Source organism: Crinia signifera, chromosome 1 (genome assembly GCF_055691185.1).
Source record: "Crinia signifera chromosome 1, ASM5569118v1, whole genome shotgun sequence".
NCBI lineage: Eukaryota > Metazoa > Chordata > Amphibia > Anura > Myobatrachidae > Crinia > Crinia signifera.
This window is the reverse complement of record NC_139217.1, coordinates 150,437,968-150,460,908: the sequence shown is the minus strand read 5'-3', so window position 1 is coordinate 150,460,908 and position 22,941 is coordinate 150,437,968. Positions and strand designations below refer to the sequence as shown.

Genomic DNA, 22,941 nt, shown 5'->3' with positions numbered 1-22,941 from the left:
ACAAATCCAAGCACGCCTTGCCACAGTTTTAACACTCCCTTATAGCAAAACTGTGGCAAGGCATGCTGGGATTTGTAGTTTCACAACATCTGGAGGGCCACAGTTTGAAGACCCATGATGTATAGTAATGTTATGTTTTGTCCTCCAAATTTCATTATTTGTCAATACTTTATAATGTTAAACCAGGAACACTGCAAATAAAATCTCTGCATAAACCATCATTTTGACAGGCTTTTAAATACAGGTGAAGTATCCCTTATCGAAAATATCCGTTATCCAAATTATTCCGAAAACCATACATTCCAGAAAGTGAAAAAAAAATGTCTTGCTAAAAATCTAAAAACTTGTAACAGCACTACTGGGGGCATGATATGTAACTGGCACTACTGGGGACATCTGTAACAGAACTACTGAGGGTAGTGGCGTAACTGTAAAATGTTCGCCCCCCAGCCACAAATTCGGGCAGAGCCCCCCACCCCCTAGGAGGGTTAACAAACCCTCCCCCTCTGTAGAGTTAACAACCCCCCACCCTTTCAGCCAGTACCTCTGATCGCCGGTGCTTCTGTCAGGTCCCCAGCTCTCCCGGCTCCGATTGCTAATAAAAAGTGACACTTGGAAAATGGCTGCCCCCATAATGCAGACAGTTTTTGAGGATGCTAGAGGAGGCAGCGGCCACTTCTAGCAACCATAAAAACGGTCTGCTGTATGGGGGCAGCCATTTTTCGAGTGTCACCTTTTATTAGCAGCCGGAGCCGGCCAGGGACCGACAGAAGCGCCAGCGGCAGGAGGTATCAGCCGCAGGGGGGCGTGCAGGAGCCGGGAGCAGACAGAAGCGCCGGCGGGCAGGAGCAGGTAACTATAGCCCTGCAGACCGCCCCGGCGCCCACACCTTCTTAGCGCACTGCGAGGGCTGCGGGACTATAGTTACGCCACTGACTGAGGGCATGATATGTAACTGGCACTACTGGGGACATCTGTAACAGCACTATTGAGGGCACTAAATATGTGCAAGACAATGATTGCTTGGCATTCAAAGTCAGTGCCTGAAATAGTACAAAAACTTTCATGTTTTGAAAACTTGTTTTATGCACAAATAAAATATATTTGTGTGTACAACATGTGTTTGATGTATTTATACAACATAAATGCAAGATACCTCAAGATACATAATTGAAATATAAAATTATTCTGAAATACGGAATAATCCATTATCCAAAATTCTCCTGGTCCCAAGCATTTTGGATAAGGGATACTCAACCTGTAGTAATAAATAATGCCATAGTACTGTAGTTAAAAAAATGCATTTGTTTTAAAGAACATTTGTTTTTCAGCAGAAGATAAATTATCCTAAGTCTTAAAATGTTTGTTGGAAAGGAGAGAAAAGTATTAACAAAAATCAACCAAATAACAACTGTACAATATTGTAAATCGGATCCTCTTGATCATTACCCATTAATGGTTATGTAGGACTGAGCGAGTCGGTGAAAGCTTGAATTAGTTACAGTAATAGCAGGTTTTAGATTAAGACTCCATTATCTTAGGTTACTTTACAATTTCATTCCCACATGAATACTAATGGACAGAAAGTACAACAATTACGTGAGTTCTGATTTGAGTCTGTCTCCATCTAAATAATACTGTGCTTCGAAAATACAATGATGTCTTACAGAAAGATGTCTATGCAACGTCATGGAAAGAAGAGACAATAATTTGTGGGAAATAAGTTCTCTTTGTGGATAATAACCAGCTGTTATGTCAATATTTAAAGACGTTAACAAAGCTTAGTTAAAGAACAGAAACCGTATGCAGCTGTATTATTATGCACTTAATATTCTTTTTATAGTTATTGATGAGTCAATATACAAATGCATCCTCCCTCAGCGTTGCAGTAGTCATGGTAAACAGTCCTTCAAGTGACACCTAGTTGTGAGCGAATTTAATAATGCTGAGTAATATTTTTGTGCATTTCTCCATGAAAATGTTTCTTATTCGCATTGTTGTCTGAATAAGGTGCACAAGCAGACTTTGCTGATTAAAATGATGTGTGGCATGACTATATTCTGTGTGTGACTACAGCTGTATCTGCATACAAAATGCTACATTACAGTGTTTTCCTGGAAAGTTGCACACAGAATATAATCATGTCACATATCATTTTACTCATGAAAGTCTGCATGTGTGTCTTTTCTGCATAGCATTGTAAATAAGACTCCTTTTTGGAGAGTCGCTGGCCGAGTCGCTCGGGAACTGGCAGCTCTCATGCCCATTTGCCACGACTAAGGAGGCTAGATCAGGGGTTCTCAAACTAGGTCCTCAAGACCCCACACAGTTCACAGGTACATTCGTTACTCACTGACACATTTTAAAAGATCCACAGCTGGAGCTACTTATTTCACTTGTGATTCTGTGAGGAGACCTGCCAAACTGTGCACTGTGTGGGGTCCTGAGGATCGAGTTTGGCAACCTGTGGGCTAGAGGATGATTCTTTATTCTGTTACTATCAAGAAATTCTTAACATTGTTAGTTGTTTATCATATAGTGCCACAATCCTGGATAGCTCATTTAAACATACACAACACTACTACATTATACAAAAGTGCCAATTACAGAGAAAAACTAGACTCAGCGGCTTTCTGACTTGTGTGGAACTACACATACCATGCTGGTTATGTAAAATTTAGCAGTCCCTCGCAATAAAGCTGGCACAATGCATTCTGGGATGTGTAGTTCAACAACAGCTTTAGTGCCACAGAAACTTATCATTTTCTGTCAGAATAAACTGTAAGAAATAGAACATAAATAAATACTAATTAATAGACACTATGGGTGAAATTTCATAGGATGAGAGATTCAGAAAGTGAGAGATTTGGCACGAAATCTCCAGGTTTTTTTTTAAACCGGCAATCATTTACACTTCAAAATCAAACTGGTTTTGCAGTGTAAAATGATTGCCGCTTTAAAAAAATTGGGAGATTTCTTACCAAATCTCTCACTTTCTGAATGTCTCTTCCTATTAAATCTCACCCAATATAGCAGTTGTAATTTTTCTCAAATTTACAGAATGACAGATTATGCATGTTGCTTTTAAGCAGGGTTGCCGACTTTCAAATACTCCTCTCCAGGAGAAGCACGGAGAGGAGACTTTCATTACCCGTTTGGAGGCGGGGCTTGACTGTGACATCATTAAGCCCCGTCCCCATTATGGGAAATAGTCTAAATCGCTGATCTCCATGGAGGGGGCGGGGCTAAAATTACACAAGTGTGACATTTTAGCTCCGCCCCTCCTCTGAGACCCGCGGATTGCGGCATTTAAATGCTGCGATCGGGGGACTCAGTAGGGGTCCCCCTGATTCCGGGAGGGTTTCCCACCCTTCCGGGGGGCCGGGAGGGGGGACCCGATTTTCGGGAGACTCCCGGTAATTCCGGGAGGGTCGGCAACCCTGCTTTTAAGTAATTAATCCAAATAAGAATGCTTAAATGAATTATTACTGTACCTGCATATTATCTGTGGCATCTCCTAGAAGTCCTCCAAAAGTAATAGCATTGGTCACAGTTCCCAGGTAGATAAAAAGCATGGCTGAAAGTGACTGGATACTTAAAGCATCATAAAAGTCACTGGCAAAGAAGGGTGCTTTCCTTTTGATGTCCTCAACTAGCCCTCCACAAAACCTGTGGGAATTAAAAGAAATAGATTAAGCGTGATATTCCATATGTCAAAGATAACTGATTTGGCCTAGCAATTTTGACTAGATAGTCAAAATCGCCTAAAATGTTAGCCAAAATCACACTGTATGTGTACACTTCAGGCAATAGCGATGCGCTGCCCTACGTATCACCCTTCAGAAAAGATTGTGCAGGCAAGGCAATTTGGATTTTCTATTTGGCCCATGGCCAAATTACACATAGTAAAAATTGACCAGTGCACCAAGCCAAAATCAGCTTAGTCATAATTGCCAGCAGCCTGTCTGTTTGTTCATTGCTTAAGATTGACTTCAAATAAGGATCCTACACTCTCCTCTGTCTCTCAAATAGGCCTTCAAGTCAACTTCAGTGAAGTAAACTGATATATGGATTTGTCGACAATATCCCATCAAACATTGTCCTACAAAACATCTTTGCAAAATCAGTCTCTACAGCGGACTATTTAACAAATTCTACAGAAACAGTATCCATACGATTTACCAAAAGCTGAACACATGTTCTGCTAAGTAATGCAAAGCACGGTACTTATGTAATATCTGGGCTCCCGTTTTTCTTATGAGACCGTGTCCCCTCGCGGGGCTCGCTGCGCTCGCCACGCTTCGGGCACGGTGGCTCGCTGCGCTCGCCACACTATATAAAATCAACTCCATGCGTAGTTGGATAGTAGGGGTATGAAAAAATGGGGTTCATTTAACATGGGAGCCCAGATAATACATAAGTACCCAAAGCACTGCTGTGACCATTTTACTCTGGGGTTTATTAAGATTGGAGTTCGATTGAAGATGGGATGTATATATATATATATATATATATATATATATATACTGTATAGAAAACCAAAATATTCTTGGTATGTGCACTATAACATCCTTTCCTAAGGCACTAACCGGCCAGTTCTTTGTAGCTCTGGACAGTCACCGTGTCCTTCTCCTCCATGTCCAGAATCATGAGGAGCATCTCCGTTCATCTGTATGTTCTCCCCACCAGCGTACATATTTTTCCTGTAGACAGAATACTGGTTAGACACATGTTAAAAGCTGACAGTGTAGGAACAACAAAAAAAACATAACAGGTCTAAAGCACACCTGGGCTATGAAGAATGATATAATAAAAAAAGACTAGGATCCTCGGAGTGGCAACGATAAGGGATAGTATGTTCCAAAAAGTCCTGCCAGTACTTATCCCCTTTCCTTCTGAGGTTTTTGTCATTCATGTGATGAGGTCATTTATCATTGTTATCGCTTGTTATATTCCAACATCAATATCATTAATTACTTAATTTCAACCCACACCCTTTGTTTTCTTCAGAAGACATTTAGGGATATCCATTTATTCTCGAAGCAGTTACTGGCCGGATACGCAATTTATGACCAATGATCATTATCCCAGCATCAAATTACATTCTGTTTTCAATGGCTGAAAATGGACCTGAGATTGTGTGAAAACAGATGGGATCAGGGGTAAATTCCAGATCCCATATGTTATTTCAAGTCCAGTGACTGCTTATTGGGGATTATGCTTTGCGTGCCTGAGAGAGACGAAGCATAATCCCCAATAAATGCTGCATTAGGAGATACAGACATCAGGACTAATTAGATATTCGTATTTTCAGAAAATACTATTGAAAGGGAACCTAAAGCAAATTTCTGTCTTCAAGCTCAGCATATCATTATACATTTATGCATTACTCAGTACTATACCTCTTATCCGAAGATGGAAGGGTCTTAGGCGGTTCTATCCTTATTGTAGGGTCCCACTCACCAGGCGGAAGGACAATTACCTCATCCAGAAACTCATCGATTCCAGCAATCAGGTCCTGCCTGTCTTTTGCTTTATAGGCAATGTCATGAAATACCTCAAATTAAACAAATAAGAGCAGTCTTAACAATGTGTATAAAAAGACAGAAATTTACCAAATTATGGATCAAAAGCAATCTACCATGAAGACACCAATGTTTGGGATTTTGCTGCATGCTGATTAGTGTGACAATGATTAGGAAGGTTTAATGCACATCATTAATTCTTCCACAAAAGCTATAATAAACAAACAAAAAAACATTGTTTGGCTGTAAGTTACATTTTTATATATATATATATATATATATATATATATATATATATATATATATATATTTTTTTATATTTAATAATTTTATTGTGGCATGTCCATAAGATAAACATAGATCCAAGAACTAGTAAAAGAGAAATATAACGTCTTATTGACTGATACAGATAGAGTGCTTAAAAAAAGTGAAGGCAAAGGTAAAATATGTGCTGCAATAGGTAAATAGGTACATAATTAGTAAAACATATTAGCAACAAAATGATGACACCAAGTGCTATAGCAAGGCTTGGCAGGGTGATAGTACACAAGGTGTGTGCGTGTGTGTGTGTGTGTGTGTGTGTGTGTGTGTGTTTAATGTTGCGGTAGGCTGGTGCTGGTCCTTTTTAGAGTCAACCCTAGCAGATTTCTTCTGCTGTGTCCTAAAAAAGATACCTGAGAACTACAATCGTGTCACCTTACAGTGCTTTTGGTACAGTATGTGTACGCATTGCAGAACACTGATGAAGCATAGTGGTACACATGATTCCACACGATCTTGCATTACATACTTTACAATGGGAGCCATTCAACCCCATAGGAGCCAAGCAGCGATTTGTATGCATCACGATCCTGCTACAGCAGGACACATCTGTATAGGCTAATCCAGTACCTCTCTTATCTTACAGGGGTGTCTGTGAATTAAGCTATTCTCAACAAGTTCTCAGGAATATATGTTGCTTGATACTGCATTAGACATAGGTAATGCTTATGGTCGTGTCACCTTGTTGGGAAAGTTCGATTTGGAATTGGATTTTCATTTACTTCCCATGAAACCAGTTTTTTTCTGGTTCATGAGCATTCACCTGGATGATAGATATTACACGGACAAGTGTTTTCCTACGACATAGTCCATATGCTGTGCTTTCTTTGAATGATTTAGCATCTTTCTGCAATTGTGCATAGAGTCAGAGGAGTTTATTTAATAAGATGGGAGTTCTACTGAATATGGGATGTTGCTATGGGCAACCAATCAGATTCTATCTATTATCTTCTAGAAGGTGCTAAATAAATATGAAATAGATTCTGATTGGTTGCTATAGGCAACATCCCATCTTCAATAGAACTCAAATCTTAGTAAATAAACCCAGAGTGTGGAGGTCACATGATAGCCCACTATACTTATGACTTCCTTTGTGTTGGCCCAGCTGATTCTTAATTTGCATATCTTGATGCTTCTACTTAACATTAGAAGGGGTGTAAGAAAAGCAGCGACTGTGTAAAGATATATTAGATACTCAGTCATTACAAACAACAGTCTGTTTTCTGTGAGACAGTCCCTATTTCTGGAAGTTACCCTTTTGCAGTCCAAATTTTATTTGCAATTCAAACAGTCTGTGACTGCTATAGGCTTCAACTCTAAATCACCCCATAGTATTTATTCTTCTTTATGTAGATGCTTTGATATTGCATTTTTTAGCTGATTCTGTGGAGCAAAACTGTCAAAACATTGGCCTTGTACATATGACGACTGAGCAGCCTGAGAAAACTGAAGAGCAGCCTGTTTATGCTGTACCATCCAGCAATGTGGCAACTTTGCCAAAGTCCCATTCAGTGACAGGTGTTACCTCTACCAAAGGTAATAATAATACTAACAATACTAACAATGAAACTGATGTCATACAAACTTAAAGGGGGGGATGTAATTGGATGAGAGAATTAGAAAGTGAGAGATTTGGTAAGAAATCACCAGGTTTTTTTAAAGCGGCAATCATTTACACTGCAAAACCAGTTGGATTATGCCGTGTAAATGATTGCGGCTTTAAAAAAAACAACTGTAGATTTCTTACCAAATCTCTCACTTTCTGAACCTCTCATCCTATTACATTTCTCCCATAATGTCTATGCCTATATTATAAAATAAAGACATTGGTCAGAGAATAGTGCAATACCTCATCGGACATCAAGGTAGCGATACTTCTTCCAATCTCATGGTATGACTTGGCTTTTCCTTTTGGTCCCAACAGGATAAAAAGAAATCTAGATAGAAAATTTACAAACAAGGAAAATGAATAAGAATCCTAAAATAATATACAAATAGTACATTCTTATGAGCAATCACACAGGAATATTAGTAGTCATCAGTTTTATGACTATCAGATGTTGTAATCTGCTTTCTAAAAAAAATCCCTCTAAGCCGACATGGATGGTGAAGTGTGAAAAAGTCCAAACATTTTTAAAAAAATGTTGGGAAATCACGACAACCTTTTGAATGTCAACCCTTTGAGCATGTTGACTTTTTGAACCCGTCGACCTTTTGCTGTTGACCTACTGACTATCGAGATTATCAACCGGATACAGTGTAGGGATGTAAATGCCCACTTGGCACAGGCCACGCCCACATTGCACTGCACTGGTCACAGCTAGCCCTTTCTCTCCTTCTCACAGTCTCTTGACCATTTTCAGCCTCATTCCCACAGAAAAGTAATTGCTATATCCAGGAGGCTATGGTGCTAAGAAATACAGTGCACAGATCTTTATATTAAATAAATGTCTAAATTTGTTTTATTATTACAGACAATAATATTTTCAATTGGTGGAATAAGAAGCAAAATTCTTTAAAAAAAAAAACGACACTTTATATGCCACAATCAAAATAAGTAATTGTAAAAAATCAAGCTAAGATTTATATTGATTTACAAAAAAAAAATAGTAGAGTACATTCCCATCTTATTAACCAGACACAATATTGAGCACTGTGCTCCTTCGCTTTTACAGTAGATGATATTTATAACAGCAGATGAGAGTATGATACGTTTACACGACTAGCTGATTGCAGAATGCTGAGCGTTTCCTCTAAATATACCGCTCTCATGGGATTTTCATATTGGATTTGCAGCAGATTCCAGCACAAATGGTTCCATACTCCTCACAAATGTAAATTTAATTGAATTGTTAAACTGCAGCTAAAACCTGGTGCTAAACACAACAAACAGATAATGGATTTAAAAAAAAAAACACACACACATCAAAAACTCAATGCTCTATTTCCAGTAGTAATATGCATCAGTGTCTTTCAATTTTAATTTTACTGTAATGACAGTGTTTAAATCCCTGCACATATTTTTTAACTGAATTATTAAGAAAGGTTTTTTTTTAAGTCCAATAAAATAAAACAGAAAAGAAAAAAGAAAACTTTATTGTTAAAGGAATCAAGACCCTTACCCACAATGAAACTTTCTTTAGTGACACACAACTATTAACTGTATAGAAACCTTTCAGGACATTTTCTGCACTGATTATGCTCAAAATAAAGTAAGCATGTGATAGGGTAATGGGGCCTATACACTGGGGGATTTAAAGGCATTTTATAAGCAATCTCACTATATCGCTTAGAACAGGGGTGGGGAACCTCAGGCCCGGGGGCCGTATGCAGCCCCCGTAGCCGGTCACATGGCGGATCTGCCGGGAGCCAAGTACAGGGGAATTCTCGCTAGAGGTCAGCAGTTCTCATGAGATTCCTCTTAATCAACAGCAGCCGGAGACTGTGAGTCCTATTCAGCGGCAGCTGCCAGAGCGTGGGGCGGCTGCAGCAGGACAATTTGTAACAGAAATTTTTACATATGGCCCCCGAAGGATTTTTTCCCATACAAATGGCCCTTTGCACAAAAAAGGTTCCCCACCCCTGGCTTAGAAAATCCTAAGAAAATAGAAAAAACCCACGCTCTAAACAAAGGGTGCTGCCCTATCAAGAAATAGTCACCAACTACTGTATTAAAGATATGTCCCATTGCTAAAATGGGTTAGATAAGGCTTGGGATATCCAATTCTCACACTGTCATTGACAATTTCAATAATGGTACACTTTACAGAGCCTGATACCTCAAAAACAAAACAAAACAATCGCATTTCTCATAGGCCCTTATTCTAGTTCACTCTTTCGGATGTGCATTCTTTCGGAAATGACCGAGCTCACCGCACATCGGTACAGGCAGAAAACACACGTCTCCACGTCGTCCGCTACCATTCGGATGGAGTTCCACATAAAAGGGTGTGGCATCGGTCTGCATCCACACCACCGTGTGTGGTCGGAACTCTAGTACTTCTCACTGTCTTTCAGCATGTGCATGGTCAGCCAGGTGACGTAACGCACTCACTTGGTGTTTTTCAGAGCACATCACACATCCATTCGGAAGTCATGCTTCATTCATATGAAACAATTAAACAATTATTCAAACTCAATGTGATCTATTTGTTTATATTACATGCAATTACTTGAAATTTAATGCTTGTAAACACTAATTGCAATTGACATTAACCCTTACAATGTATTCTTTAGAATAAGCCAGCTTTAAATCTCTACCTGTGTTTATGTGTGCCTTAAATACATGTATGTCTTTAACATTTTAAACACTACACTAAAAATATTTATAACCACCCTTATTTTTTAAATAAATGCAACAGTTGTGTACACATTGTGCAATCTTTTGTTATCCAATTATGCATAATACAATAAATATTTTGTTTTATTATTAATCTAATATGCTGTCACTTCAATATAAATATATTTCCAAACATATTTGGCCCTGTGCGTGTCTGAACTTTACCACTTATCTACAGTATGATAGCATTGCAAAAACCAATGTTAGATTTTCACTCAAATGTACAGACACACATGTCTATATCTGTTGGCAAAACCAATGTGTGCTGTTACCATTGTATACATTCATCCATTAATTGTGATGGCCACATTTATGCCCATCACCAGCGGCGTAACTATAGCACCGCAGCCCCCGCCACCGCGGGGGGAGTGGGGGGGGCGCTGTGCATGTGGGGGCCCCGGGGGCTGCGGCGCTATAGTTACACCCCCCCCCCAATCCCCCGCAGACTTACCTATCTCGCTGGTCCCGGTGGCTCCGTTCTTGTGCTGAGGTCCACCACAATATGGCCGCCCCCATATAGCACACAGTTCTCTGAAACTGTCTGCTGAATGGGGGCGGCCATTTTGTGGTGGTCCTCAGCAGAAGAACGGAGCTGCCGGGACCAGCAAGATAGGTAAGGCTGCGGGGGATTGGGAGGGGGGGTTTGCATGGGCGGCGGGGCGGGTGCTTGGCAGGGCGGCGGCGGGTGCTTGGCAGGGCGGCGGCGTGGGGGGGCGCCCAAAACGTAGCTACACCACTGCCCATCACATATTAACCTAACCCATTTTACTCAAAACACACACACACATACACACACACACACCCAGGGCCTGTATTACGAATCTCAGCACCCTAGGCTACTCATCCGCCTCCCATACTGGTACCAATACCCACTTTCCAACCCCTTAACACATACTTGGCTAACATTCCTTAAAAATAGTGAGACACCCAAAATTCTGGTGGTCCTCCCTGCGCCTGGGGAATGTGTTAATTAATCACAAATGACCAGAGGACTGGATTGTATTGTGTTCAGCTGGGAGAATTTTAGGTGCGGGCGTACTAATTGGATGATCCAAATGAGTAGCATATGAACCATTGACCTCCGAGATGTGAAAGCTGCTTGTTTTCACCAAAGATTTCTGCTGTGTTGGTTCGCGTGTGCTCGGTGGCGGACCGAATGCACGCCTACCACTGCTCGTGCACTCCCATGTATATGCCCAGATTTACGTCCAGTTTTGCCCACTTTGAAACCATGCCCATATATACGCCCACATGACGTCCATATTACGCCCATATTTACCGAGAGTGTTCAGTGGACATTTTTAGACTGTATTGTTGAGAACGAGTGCGGAGACACAGCGTTGCACATGTGCAATGCGTTGCTTACACATGCGCAGTAAGCTAAAAGTCGCCTTCCGAAAGATTGTGTAACGGACTGACTCAACCAGAATAAGGCCCATAGTGTAGATATCATTAAAATATCAACCAATGACAATCGTATGATCTATATAGTCTGTATCAAAAATGAGCCTTAGATTAGGCCACAAGATGTCTTGCGTTGTATCACCAAATATTCCAACATATAATGCTCTCTTGTAAATTCTTCATATACCTCAGATGCTTCTCCCTTCTTCGGCTATCCAGCTCTGCACAGCGCGACTAAGTCACGGGTCAGTCTGCGCAGGCCACACAGCCGCTCAGCCGTTCCGCCCGCCCCCAAGTGCACCGCCCTATCACTGTTCCGCATGAAATCACAGATGTCAGCTGTTCCACCCGACCCCAGATGCACCTCCCGTATCGCTGTCCCGGCATGGCTCCCAGCCATCAGCCCAGTTGGCTAAGCACTGCGAATTGCGGGATTGAAAACATTTCCTGGGCTTGGCATCCCTAATGCTAGGGCATGTCGGCACTTGTTGGCTCAAAAAAAATGAAAAACCCTATGCTGACCTTCCCCATGTCGACCTAATGACCCTGTCGACCTAACCCCTTGTCAACATTCAGTCATGTCAACCTTCATGTTAACCTAGTGGTGTCAACCTAATGCTTGTCGACCTAGTTGTTGTAGATTTAGTGACCGTATCCCTCTTATTTAATAGAAATCACAGTAGGTTTCACTGGTGAAAACACATCAAGCCCCTGACTGGCCCTTGGTTAAATTATCCATGAAGAAATACTACTCAACAACCCTAACGCGCATGTTACAAACTTCCTCTTTCACAGGCAGCTGGCTAGGGACAATGATCCAGGTCAAGATTATTCAGCTAGAAGTTTGGACTGTAAAGGTGCCCATACACGTTACAATTATTGTATACAATATTGTATACAATATCGCATCTCATCCGATCTGGGTTTTGCGATGACATCAGATGAGATAAGATCTAGTACAAAAAGTATGTGCAGCACGTACTTTTTGTACTAGATCTCATCTCATTTGATGTCATCGCAAAACCCAGATCGGATGAGATGCGATATTGTATACAATATTGTATACAATAATTGTAACATGTATGGGCACCTTAAGCCTGTAATCTTTACCATTGTGTTGTTTGTCTTACCACCCACCACCGTCTGGCAGTGAGGGGCCCCTTTACTTTTGAAAAACATGTTAACATCTTTGACAAAGGCATTATTTGTGAATGCATATGTCTTTTAAATTACCCGCTGCACATACCTATATCTAATATCCCGGATTCGAATTTCAGTATCACTTGTATGCGGACAACACTCAAATCTATCTATCTATCAACCCCAGAGTTGTTAACAGTGGTTGTAGGCTGAGTCTCTGAATGCCTCTCTGCCATCTCATCTTGGATGTTTTCTCGACACCTCAAACTAAATATTTCCAAAACAGAATTAATTATATTCCCACCAGCCAAGTTACCATCCTGATATCTCCATAACTGTTGACAACTCTATCTCCTATGTTCATCCCAACTTTAACTAAAATCTGTAGCCTCTCTTTCTGTACTGGTATCTTTCCTTCATTGTTCAAACATGCAGTTATTACTTCGATTCTGAAAAAACTGAATTCTGACCAAGCTCTCTCTCAAATTACCGTCCCATCTCTCAGCTTCCAAGCACCTCCAAACTACCGTCCCATCTCTCAGCTTCCATGCACCTCCAAACTACTTGAAATACTCGCCTCACACACTTTCTTTTCTCGCACAGCTTATTGGACCCGCTTCAGTCAGACTTTCGTTTCCAACACTCTACAGAGACAGCACTGACTAAAGTTGTGAATGATCTGGTCACTGCTATGTCTAAAGGCCATTACTCATTACTAATTCTTCTAGATCTCTCTGCTGCTTTTGACACTGTTGACTACACACTTCTCATACAAACACTACAATCCCTAGGTCTTAAAGACACAGTCCTCTCTTGGTTCTCATCCTACCTATGTAACCGCTCTTTTAGTGTTAGTTTCTCTAATTCTACCTCCTCTTCGCTACCTCTTTCAGTTGGAGTACCTCAGGGTTCAGTCTTAGGTCCTCTGCTTTTTCTCAATCTATACCTCATCTCTTGGCAAACTAATCAGCTCTTTTGGATTTCAGTATCATCTGTATGCAGATGGTACTCAGCTTTACCTATCCTCCCCTGGACCTATCTGTATTGGGCCATGTCTCTGAATGCCTTTCTGCTGTTTCATCCTGGATGTCATCTTGACACCTCAAACTGAATAATGCTAAAACAGAATTAATTATATTTCAACTGCTATAAATATTAGTTACCAACCAGATATCTCTATCGCTGTTGAGAATATAACAATCTCCCCTACCACTCAAACTCGCTGCCTAGGTGTCATCCTTGACTCTGAACTTTCCTTTGTTCACATTCAATCAGTCTCGAAATTATGCTACATGTACCTAAAAACATATTCAAAATTCACCTGTACCTTACACAAGACACTACAAAAACTCTAATGCATGCTTTCATCATCTCACGCATTGATTATTGCAATAGGAGCCTGGCTCATCTGCAGAGGGTTAACAAAGCCATGCTTCTCAGATTTGCCCTACCCACAAGTACTTGGACCCCATTCAGCTCTTGATGCCCTAGGATATATTTTGTTGTTGTAGATAACACTATGTATGTTCCAAAACACTGACTAATTGTTGTTCTTGCACACGTCAAACATTATTACATGTAAATAAAATAATACTAAGAGTTTTTTTTTTATTCAAATAAAAACTAGACTACAGAAAATATCTCCCAATTTGCTTGTTGGAGTTTGCACAGTGCCTTTTGCAAAACATGTACACATATGCCTAGTGGAGATCCGGTCTTTGGGTTTGCCCTTCTGCTCCGCGGGAGGTTTCTGTCCACCCTGAGCTCACCTTAGGACACCTGCGTTACGGTTTGGCAGGTGTACCGCCCCAGTCAAACTCGCCACCTGCCACTGTCCCCGGAGTGGTCAATAGTCAATAGGTCGGCCGCTATTTGTTGACATACATTAGGTTGACTTGGACAGTATGTCAACACATTTGAACTTTTTTCATACTTTACCATGCAGGTGAACTATGACTGGTAATGGTAAAGTGTGCAGAGAGAGACACCTGGCCTGCAGCATGCCAAGTGAACTAAGGCATGCAAGGGTAAACAGTACACTAATTGTGGGTTCATGTGCTCAAATCTACACGTTGACACCAAAACAAATCGAAAAACTCATGTCGACCTTTTCATTTGTTGGACATTTCCATGTCAACCTTTTGCTTGTGCCCCATGTTGACCTTTTGGTCCATAACCAACCTAATACTCCCCTCCCACATAGAATAGAAAATATTTTACCGTGTGGGTACAGGAACCTCTGTCAGGGAGCCAAACATTGTTGCATCCTTTAGACGTACAAAAGCAATGAAGGGATTCTCCAAAAAATCGACCTCTCCAACAAGAACATTGGAGGCTTCAGCATCTCTTGGCAATTTTTTCATGAATTTGTTCTTTAGCTAAAGGATATAGAAAGGAAAAAGTGTATAAGTATGTCTGACAAATAATTTACCGTTATTGCACCAGACTTATATTTTACATAATGTAATGGTCTAACAACAAGGTAGAGATGGGAGAAAAGTACAACTCATGTGGAAAAATCTAGTAATCTCTAAATATGTATGTGTGGAAGACACGCCTACATATATACAAAAGAGCACACATATACAAAAGTGCACTGGGCCTGGCTTGTTTTTACATATGTTACATGTGCCATTCTATAATCAAAGGAAAGCTGAACCTATATGTGGAAAATGAATGATGACCCAATATGTGAAGTGACAAAGGGTGACACTTGTGGATAGTAGTTAGATTAACTGCATTGTAATTGTATGCACGGAACAAATCTGTACACAATTACATCTCTTTCCCAACACTAGCACAAACACCTATTCTGTTAGATGCGAGTCTGGTATGCTGCCTGGGATGGTACGTACTTTTTGACACTTTCCTAATTTTCTTTGATGCACGCATACATGAGATGTATGTGAGTTTTGTGAAATAAACTGACATTCACAAACTTACACCTAATTGAATTGATCCTCTTGGCTACATTAAGGACCTTGTTCTGGTTGACTCGCAAAGCTGTGAATTTTGCAGCTTTGAGATTCCACAAAACGCTGCACGCAGCCCGCATAGCCGCCCACCACCCCTCGCACGCCACGGTCCCCCGCAGGCATGCAAATGGATAAACATCCAATTGCAACCTTGCGTGCAGGGACAAAATAATTTGATGTTCGCCGACCATCAAATGATTTTGCAAGCACTCGCAGAACTAAGATACCTCTGTAGTGTCTTAGATCTGCCGGTGCCCTGTGCGGGAACCGGACGGGCAGCTGACATCCGCTGATGACAGCTGCCCGCCCCTGAATGTGCATCACAGGCGCATTAGCATGGGAACGCCCACGCCGATGGGAACATGTTGCAAGAAAAGGAATTTTACAGGTCAGTTTATAATAAGTCTCTCTTTTTTGCAAGAAAACCCACAAGTAGGCCTACAGCACTAACAGCAGCCTACTGTATTTCCTGCCATATACCTACTGTCATTTATTGTTTAAACAAATTGTATCATTTTATTTAGATCTGACTGCACAGTGAAATGTTTTACAGTTGTATGAAACAAATCGGACAGAATCAAACATGCACTGTAGAATATCGCCTAATTCTGCACAGAAAGTGAATTGACCTAGAGTAATTTAATTTACTGGTATCAGGCTAGATAGAGGCTAAAAAAGTTTTTGATATAATAAAGCATTGTGCGAATATAGTTGCATCACAAACACACATGCTACATATTGACAAGCTCTGACTCATGCTGTTTGCTGTTTTAACCGTATATTTGTTGTTAGAAACAAAAAGTACATTTACCACACAAACACAGATTATGAGGATTGTGTATCAAACTTGCAGAGAGAGATAAAATAGAAAGTGATAAAGGGGACCGTTTAGAGATAAAAACCATTGAGTAGGATAAATGGTACTCCAACCAATCAGCTCCTAACTGTCAATATCCAAGCACAGCCTTTAACCTGTCAGTTATGAGCTGACAGGTCAGAAGTTTATCTTTCTCCACTGTATCTCTCTCCAAGCTTGATAAGGTCTCGTTGTTGACTGTTTTTTTCTGTGATTTATTACATCACTTTTCACACATAACCAAAAGCATAATAATATGCTATATGCTTTCTTCAACCTGTTCATCTTCGATTGGCTGTCATTTACCGCCCCCCTGGCATTCCCTCTAAGTTCCTTGACAATTTAGCTTCCCGTCTTTCTTACTTCCTCTGTTCTGACATTCCCTCTATTATCTTAGGCGACTTCAACATTCCAATACATATCCCTACAAAATCCCCTGCCAATGAACTCCTTACACTCAAATCTTTATTTGCTCTAGTGTGGATCAAAGGGATGACAATGTCTAGGTCGACAGTCAATAGGACAGGCACAAGGTAGACATGTGTAAAAGGGTGACATGCACAATGTTGACACAGACAAAAGGTTGACACAAGCAAAAGGCCAGAATGACAATGCTCGACACATGAAAAGGTTGTTGTAAGTTTTCATGTTTTTTGTGTCAATGGCGACATCTTGTCCTATACTGTCTTGAAGCCGCTGTTTTCTTGATTTGCTTATGAGAGTGTTGTGGAACCCTTATGGCGGTATAAAAACGAAGGCTAATCATAATAATAGTACATTGTGGTTAATGTAAAAGCATGTTGCAGGCAGAAGCAAGACTGGCAATTTAGCAGGAAGAATTAAAGACTTTAAATTACTGAAACTTTAAATTTAGCACTAAATTGAGTACAGGTGCCCAGCAGTGTACGGATAACCGATACCCGGACCTTCCCGGGTGGCAGGGACGCATGCGATCTGTCCCAATTTGTTGTGATGGATCGCAAGCATCCCTGCCTCCCGCCTGTCTCACCGCCAGGAGGGAGGTCCAAGGTTGGGTGGTTGTACAGCCAGCAGGTCCAACCACCCGACACAGGTCCGATGCGCACTGGACCGCACATAGGACCCGACGCCAACGGGACAGATTTGGTCGCAATCGTCTGAAATCGGACCAAATCGGCTCAGTGGATGGGGGCCTTAAATCTTGCATCTGCTTGAAACTTGCAGGCTATTAAATTATTGCATATCTAATGCTAGAGGAGAAATTATGAAATGGTATGGCTGCCTGCATCTCAGATTCTGCTGAGTGTATCCAATCAAAAGAGTGTATCCAATCAAAAGTGGTATATTGCAACTATTTGACAGGCTATTGCAGTGATACACTTTTAACTGAACAAAAGTGTGCTTTGATTTCAGGGTTTCTCGGAAGACAGGTATTCACCATTGTCACATATTATTGATTTAAACCTTGAAAAATAACTTTGCGAGAATCCTAGGCTTTAAATGATTGTGTTCAACAAGATTGCAATTGCCTGCCCATATTACTGTGCTAAATTACAATTGCCTGCTTATATTGTCAATACCAACAAAATACAAGAACTGCTGATGTGTGCATAACAAATGTACTAATTTTAAATAAATGAAATATGATACAAAAACTGCTGATCTCAATAATTTACTTGGGTACTTATGTAATATCTGGGCTCCCGTTTTTCTTATGACACCGCGTACCCTCGCGGGGCTCGCTGCGCTCGCCACGCTTCGGGCACGGTGGCTCGCTGCACTCGCCACACTATATAAAATCAACTCCATGCGTAATTGGATAGTAGGGGTATGAAAAAATGGGGTGCATTTAACATGGGAGCCCATATAATACATAAGTACCTTTACTTGTTATATCTTTGTTTTCTTCAATTGACCCTACACAGAAGCTGAATATATAAAACAGTGTGAAACATTGGGTTTATTTGTTATAGGTATATACAGTATGGGTACTTGTTTAGTTTCACGGCGGCAGTGGCCGTGCGTCTGAGTCCCCTTGCGGGGCTCGCTTCGCTTGCCCACGCTGCGGGCTCGGTGGCTCGCTGCGCTCGCCACGCTATCTAAAATTAACTCTATGCAATGTGGATAGTAGGGGTATGAACTATCTTCGTTGGCATAGAGTTAATTTACCTTATTTTTAATAGTTTAGTGAGCGCAACAGCCGGAAGTTAACAGCGGCCTTGCTGCCACCGTGAAACTAAACAAGTACCACAGTATGTATATGTTATATGTCTTAAGGTCCATACACACTGGGCGACTATGTCCATCGTGTATGGACAGCGATGATCACGTTCATCGCTGGGGGGGAAGCCACTCAGTGCTTACACACTGAGCCGATTTCCCCCTGCCCAGCGCTGACGGAGGGGGGGAGGTCGGCGTTGCACAGCACAGAGTGTATGAGGAATGGCTTTCCCAGCAATGTTGCGGGAGCACGTAGAAGCGCTCACCGCTCATCGCTGGGCCATACACACGCTGTTTTGAGCGACTTTCAGCTCAAAGTAGCCCAGTGTGTATGGGCCTTTATACTCTTTACTTTTGTATCTGTGTGAATAACCAATTTATTATATATTAATGAATTAAAAGTAACATTTTAAAACAACTTATTAAAAAGCGTCTCCCCCCCCCCCAAAAGTAAAAAATAAAAAAAGAAGTGCTTTCTTCTCTTCTTGTTCAGTTCAAATTACTCTCCGGGGAGCAACTCCTACAATTAATAATCAATTTAAATACTTGATCTAGTGCAACCTGTGCATAGGCTATTTCCCAATTTCCATTTCCGTTGGTATACCATATTTTTGCCATGGTTAACATTTAACCAGTTTGATCATGTGAAATTTCAGGTTTCAAAATGCAGGAAGTCTGGATATAGATATAGAATAATCAGTACACATACAGTGCATACCTCCTAGCCATCCTATTTTCTGCTTGGGCACACTCCTGCTGTCCAAGCCATGGGTCCCAGTCTCCCAGTGTGTGCTACTAGTGTGTTGTTCTGTGTTATGCACAGCAAAGCTCCATTGCAATTCTGATCATGTTCCTATGTGCCATCCAACCCTATGCTTATGATCAGAAGATCAAAGCGGAAGTCTGTGCTTGGAATGGATATGCACGCATGTCCCAGTTTAATGGGTCCCTGTTCACCGGCGCTCGCCAGAGGGGGCGTTCTGGCGGGCGCTGGGACTGAATGAAGCCCGCTCCATCTGTATGTTGACCATTTTCAGGCGTCGACCTAGTCACGGCCAACCCTTATTGGTTAACCTAGTGACTGTCAACCTAGACATTGTCAACCCACTATACCAGGGACCGGCAACTGGCGGACCGCGATCCATCTCCGGACCGCAAAGGAAAGAAAAGCGGACCATCTAAACTCCTGAAACTAGCAGTGCGGCTTTTCTATCCACCTGCAGCGGTCCCAGGAACGACATGGCGGCTCCGTTATGCAGTGAGAGAGGATTGCCAGGCAACAACCTCCACCCGTCATACGCAGCCAGTTGTAATCACGTCCCCTGACTTCCGCATTGACCGGAAGCACACACGGATGCCGCTCAGCCGCCCGGAGCGAGGATACTGTGAGCACATTCTGTGTGTATTTACATGGTCACTTGCACAGTTGTTTTTTTGTACACCTTGGAAAAGTGGTTCACAGACCCCGGAACGTGGTTTCTTTAATACACTTTTTGCTTGCTTTAACCCGTAGAGTGTCGCTGCCTGTCTTGTCACCAATATATATATATATATATATATATATATATATATATATATATATATATATATATATATATATATATCTCAAAATATATGGACTCCATAAAAAATGACTTGCCTACCCCTGCACTATACTATAACCCAATTAACGGGAAGAACAATAACTGCCACATCTAGCTGATGGTGTACCTTAAGGAACACTGAGCAAAGCGCAATAGACATCATAAACTAAAAGCCTAATTGCTACAGTAATTCAGTAACACAAAGAAATGGCACTCACAGTGACTTGCCTGTTAAGTAATAAAGAGTTCCTAAAAGGTTTTCACAATGTTGGCAGCCGTGCAATTTCGGCCATGCAATTTTACTATCATGACGATGTTAATGAAAAATTGAGTACAATATTTTATTCTTATTATTCTGGACGAATTCCGGCTATTAATCATAAATCAGAAATGTATTGATAGATCTTAAACCTGCCTTTTTGTTACAGTACCAATAGGCTTACATAAACTCATAGTAACAATATAGTGAAGCAAAGGAGGAACACAAACAGTTTGCAGCAGAGCACAACGCGTTACTTGAATATTAAATGAACGTTGGTATGGTAACACTGGCTCGGAAAGCAACCACAAAAGTACAGGGAGGCTTTTTTTCTTTGCTTTTGTTGTGCTCGCATTGACTAACCTGGTTCCCCAAAAGTATTCATACTTTTCCAAAAAACTGCACGTGTCTCTTTGGAAGCCACAAGAGACATGTCGGCAGTTTGTAGATGGGCTGTCAACATTCTGAACAGGCCTATGATGATGAATTACTGCATTCTAGTCATAGTGCTGGGCTGGTTATGGTTGTATGTACCGTGGATAGCATATTTATGTGCCTTCTAAACAATAAATGTGAGATATTTCAAGTCATATTATTGTTTCAAAACTTTTCTATGCATTGCCTTAAGCATAGAATTGGGAACATTCATTTTATGTGGAAACATTTAAAGGAACTGGGAGCTTACCTATACACTCCTATATATTGTATACACAACTATACACTCATACCATGGGCCTGATTCTGGTTGGCTTGCTAAGCAGCTGTAGTCCGCTGCTTAGCAAGCCTTCAAACGATGCCCCCTGGCCGTGCGAATGCCTGCCCCCCGCCACCCAGCGAATATACCCACCACACTGCGAATGGATGTTTTGTATAAACATCCATTCACAGGGTAGCATGTGGGCCCAAATGGTTGCCAAACATCGAATGATTTCTATAGTGCTCACAAATCTAAGCCAGTCTCTGCTGACTTAGACTTGCCACGACCTGGTCTGAGAACTGTGATGTCAGCCGCCCGCCCCCAGGAAGCCAGGTGCCTGCCCACGTTCACATGGGGACGCCCACCGTTTTCCTGGGCACACCCAACATTTTGATAGGTACATTCAGGAAATGCAATGCATTCGCGTGCGAATGCCCCCTGCTCGCCTCCATCCCGCCCCTCCCTGTGCGAGCACCACAGAGACTATACAAGACTCCGAAGGCACCCGCACAGAAGCCCTGCACATGTGCATAGGCGAATATGCGCATGTGTAGTGCTTCACCATCAGTCCCCCGTGCGAACACGCGGGGGACCTTCGCTAACTAGAATCAGGCCCCATGTGTAAAAAGAATTAGTCACCAATTCCTAACAATGTACAATGTATTGTATAGTACTTTTCAAACGTCAACCTGATTCATCAGTTTTCCTCATGAGTAGGTATCTCCAGGACTCTTACCTACTTATGAAGGTTTAATTTGTCATTACTTCCAAACTTTGCCTGTTCAGGCAATGTACAGCTCATTAGTCTCTAGGCCAGGCATTCCCAACCACAGTCCTCAAGGCACACCAACAGTGCAGGTTTTGTAGATATCCAGGCTTGAGCACAGGTGACTTAATTAGTACCTGACTGATTCTGATTAAACCCTCTGTGCTGAAGCCTGGATATCACTAAAACCTGCACTGTTGGTGTGCCTTGAGGACCGTGGTTGGGAATGCCTGATCTATGCGTTATCGCTGAAGCCAATGGAGACGTTGCTTTCTATGCTGACTGCTATATCTGACATTAGTTTAGAAAGACATGTCACAGAAGTTACTGGAGCATTGTCGGTCCAGTGTAGCAAGGAAAATGTGTTCCATTCATAGGAGTTTTCCACATGAAAAACAAACATATTTATCAGAACATGGGCAGAAGTGATATGAACCATGACAGTAAAATACATGGTTCCATGTAAATAACTTGACACAACACAGCAGTTGTATAAAAAAAGAAAGTATTACTTCACTACTCTGTCACCGGAAGCCTCGCCACAGCTACTGGGCAGTGTCCTGCGGAGTCATGTAGACAATGCCCTCAGCTGAGCTGCTGCAATATCACTTTCCCTGCCACTCTACCTAGTACATTACATAGTACAGTACCTCCTAACCATCCTCATTGTGGAGCGCATCCCTGGCTATGGGCAGGGGTGCGTGTCATGGAAATGAGAAGGTCCCATCCCACCCACTTTACTGTGAAAGTGGGTATTATACTGTAAGTAATCTTGGCTTAGTACCGCGGGAGGCAGGCCTGGATTTCCCACAAGGCAAACTAGGTATCTGCCTAGGGCCAGGCAGGTCTCAGGCTTTAAGCTCTGTTAATTTGTTTC

The 22,941-nt window shown here is 41.6% G+C and overlaps 1 protein-coding gene across 4 annotated transcripts in view; it reads right to left on the bottom strand.

Annotated features, from left to right (window-relative positions):
- SLC4A4 (solute carrier family 4 member 4) overlaps window positions 1–22,941 on the bottom strand; it is a 245,286-nt gene that overhangs the window by 55,563 nt on the left and 166,782 nt on the right. For all 4 annotated transcript variants that reach the window (XM_083174618.1, XM_083174619.1, XM_083174625.1 and 1 more), the window contains 5 exons: window positions 14,950–15,107; window positions 7,696–7,783; window positions 5,403–5,557; window positions 4,590–4,703; window positions 3,495–3,669 (listed from right to left, as the gene is read on the bottom strand). In XM_083174618.1, the coding sequence (XP_083030744.1) occupies window positions 3,495–3,669; window positions 4,590–4,703; window positions 5,403–5,557; window positions 7,696–7,783; window positions 14,950–15,107 (690 nt within the window). The remainder of the gene's footprint in view (window positions 1–3,494; window positions 3,670–4,589; window positions 4,704–5,402; window positions 5,558–7,695; window positions 7,784–14,949; window positions 15,108–22,941) is intronic.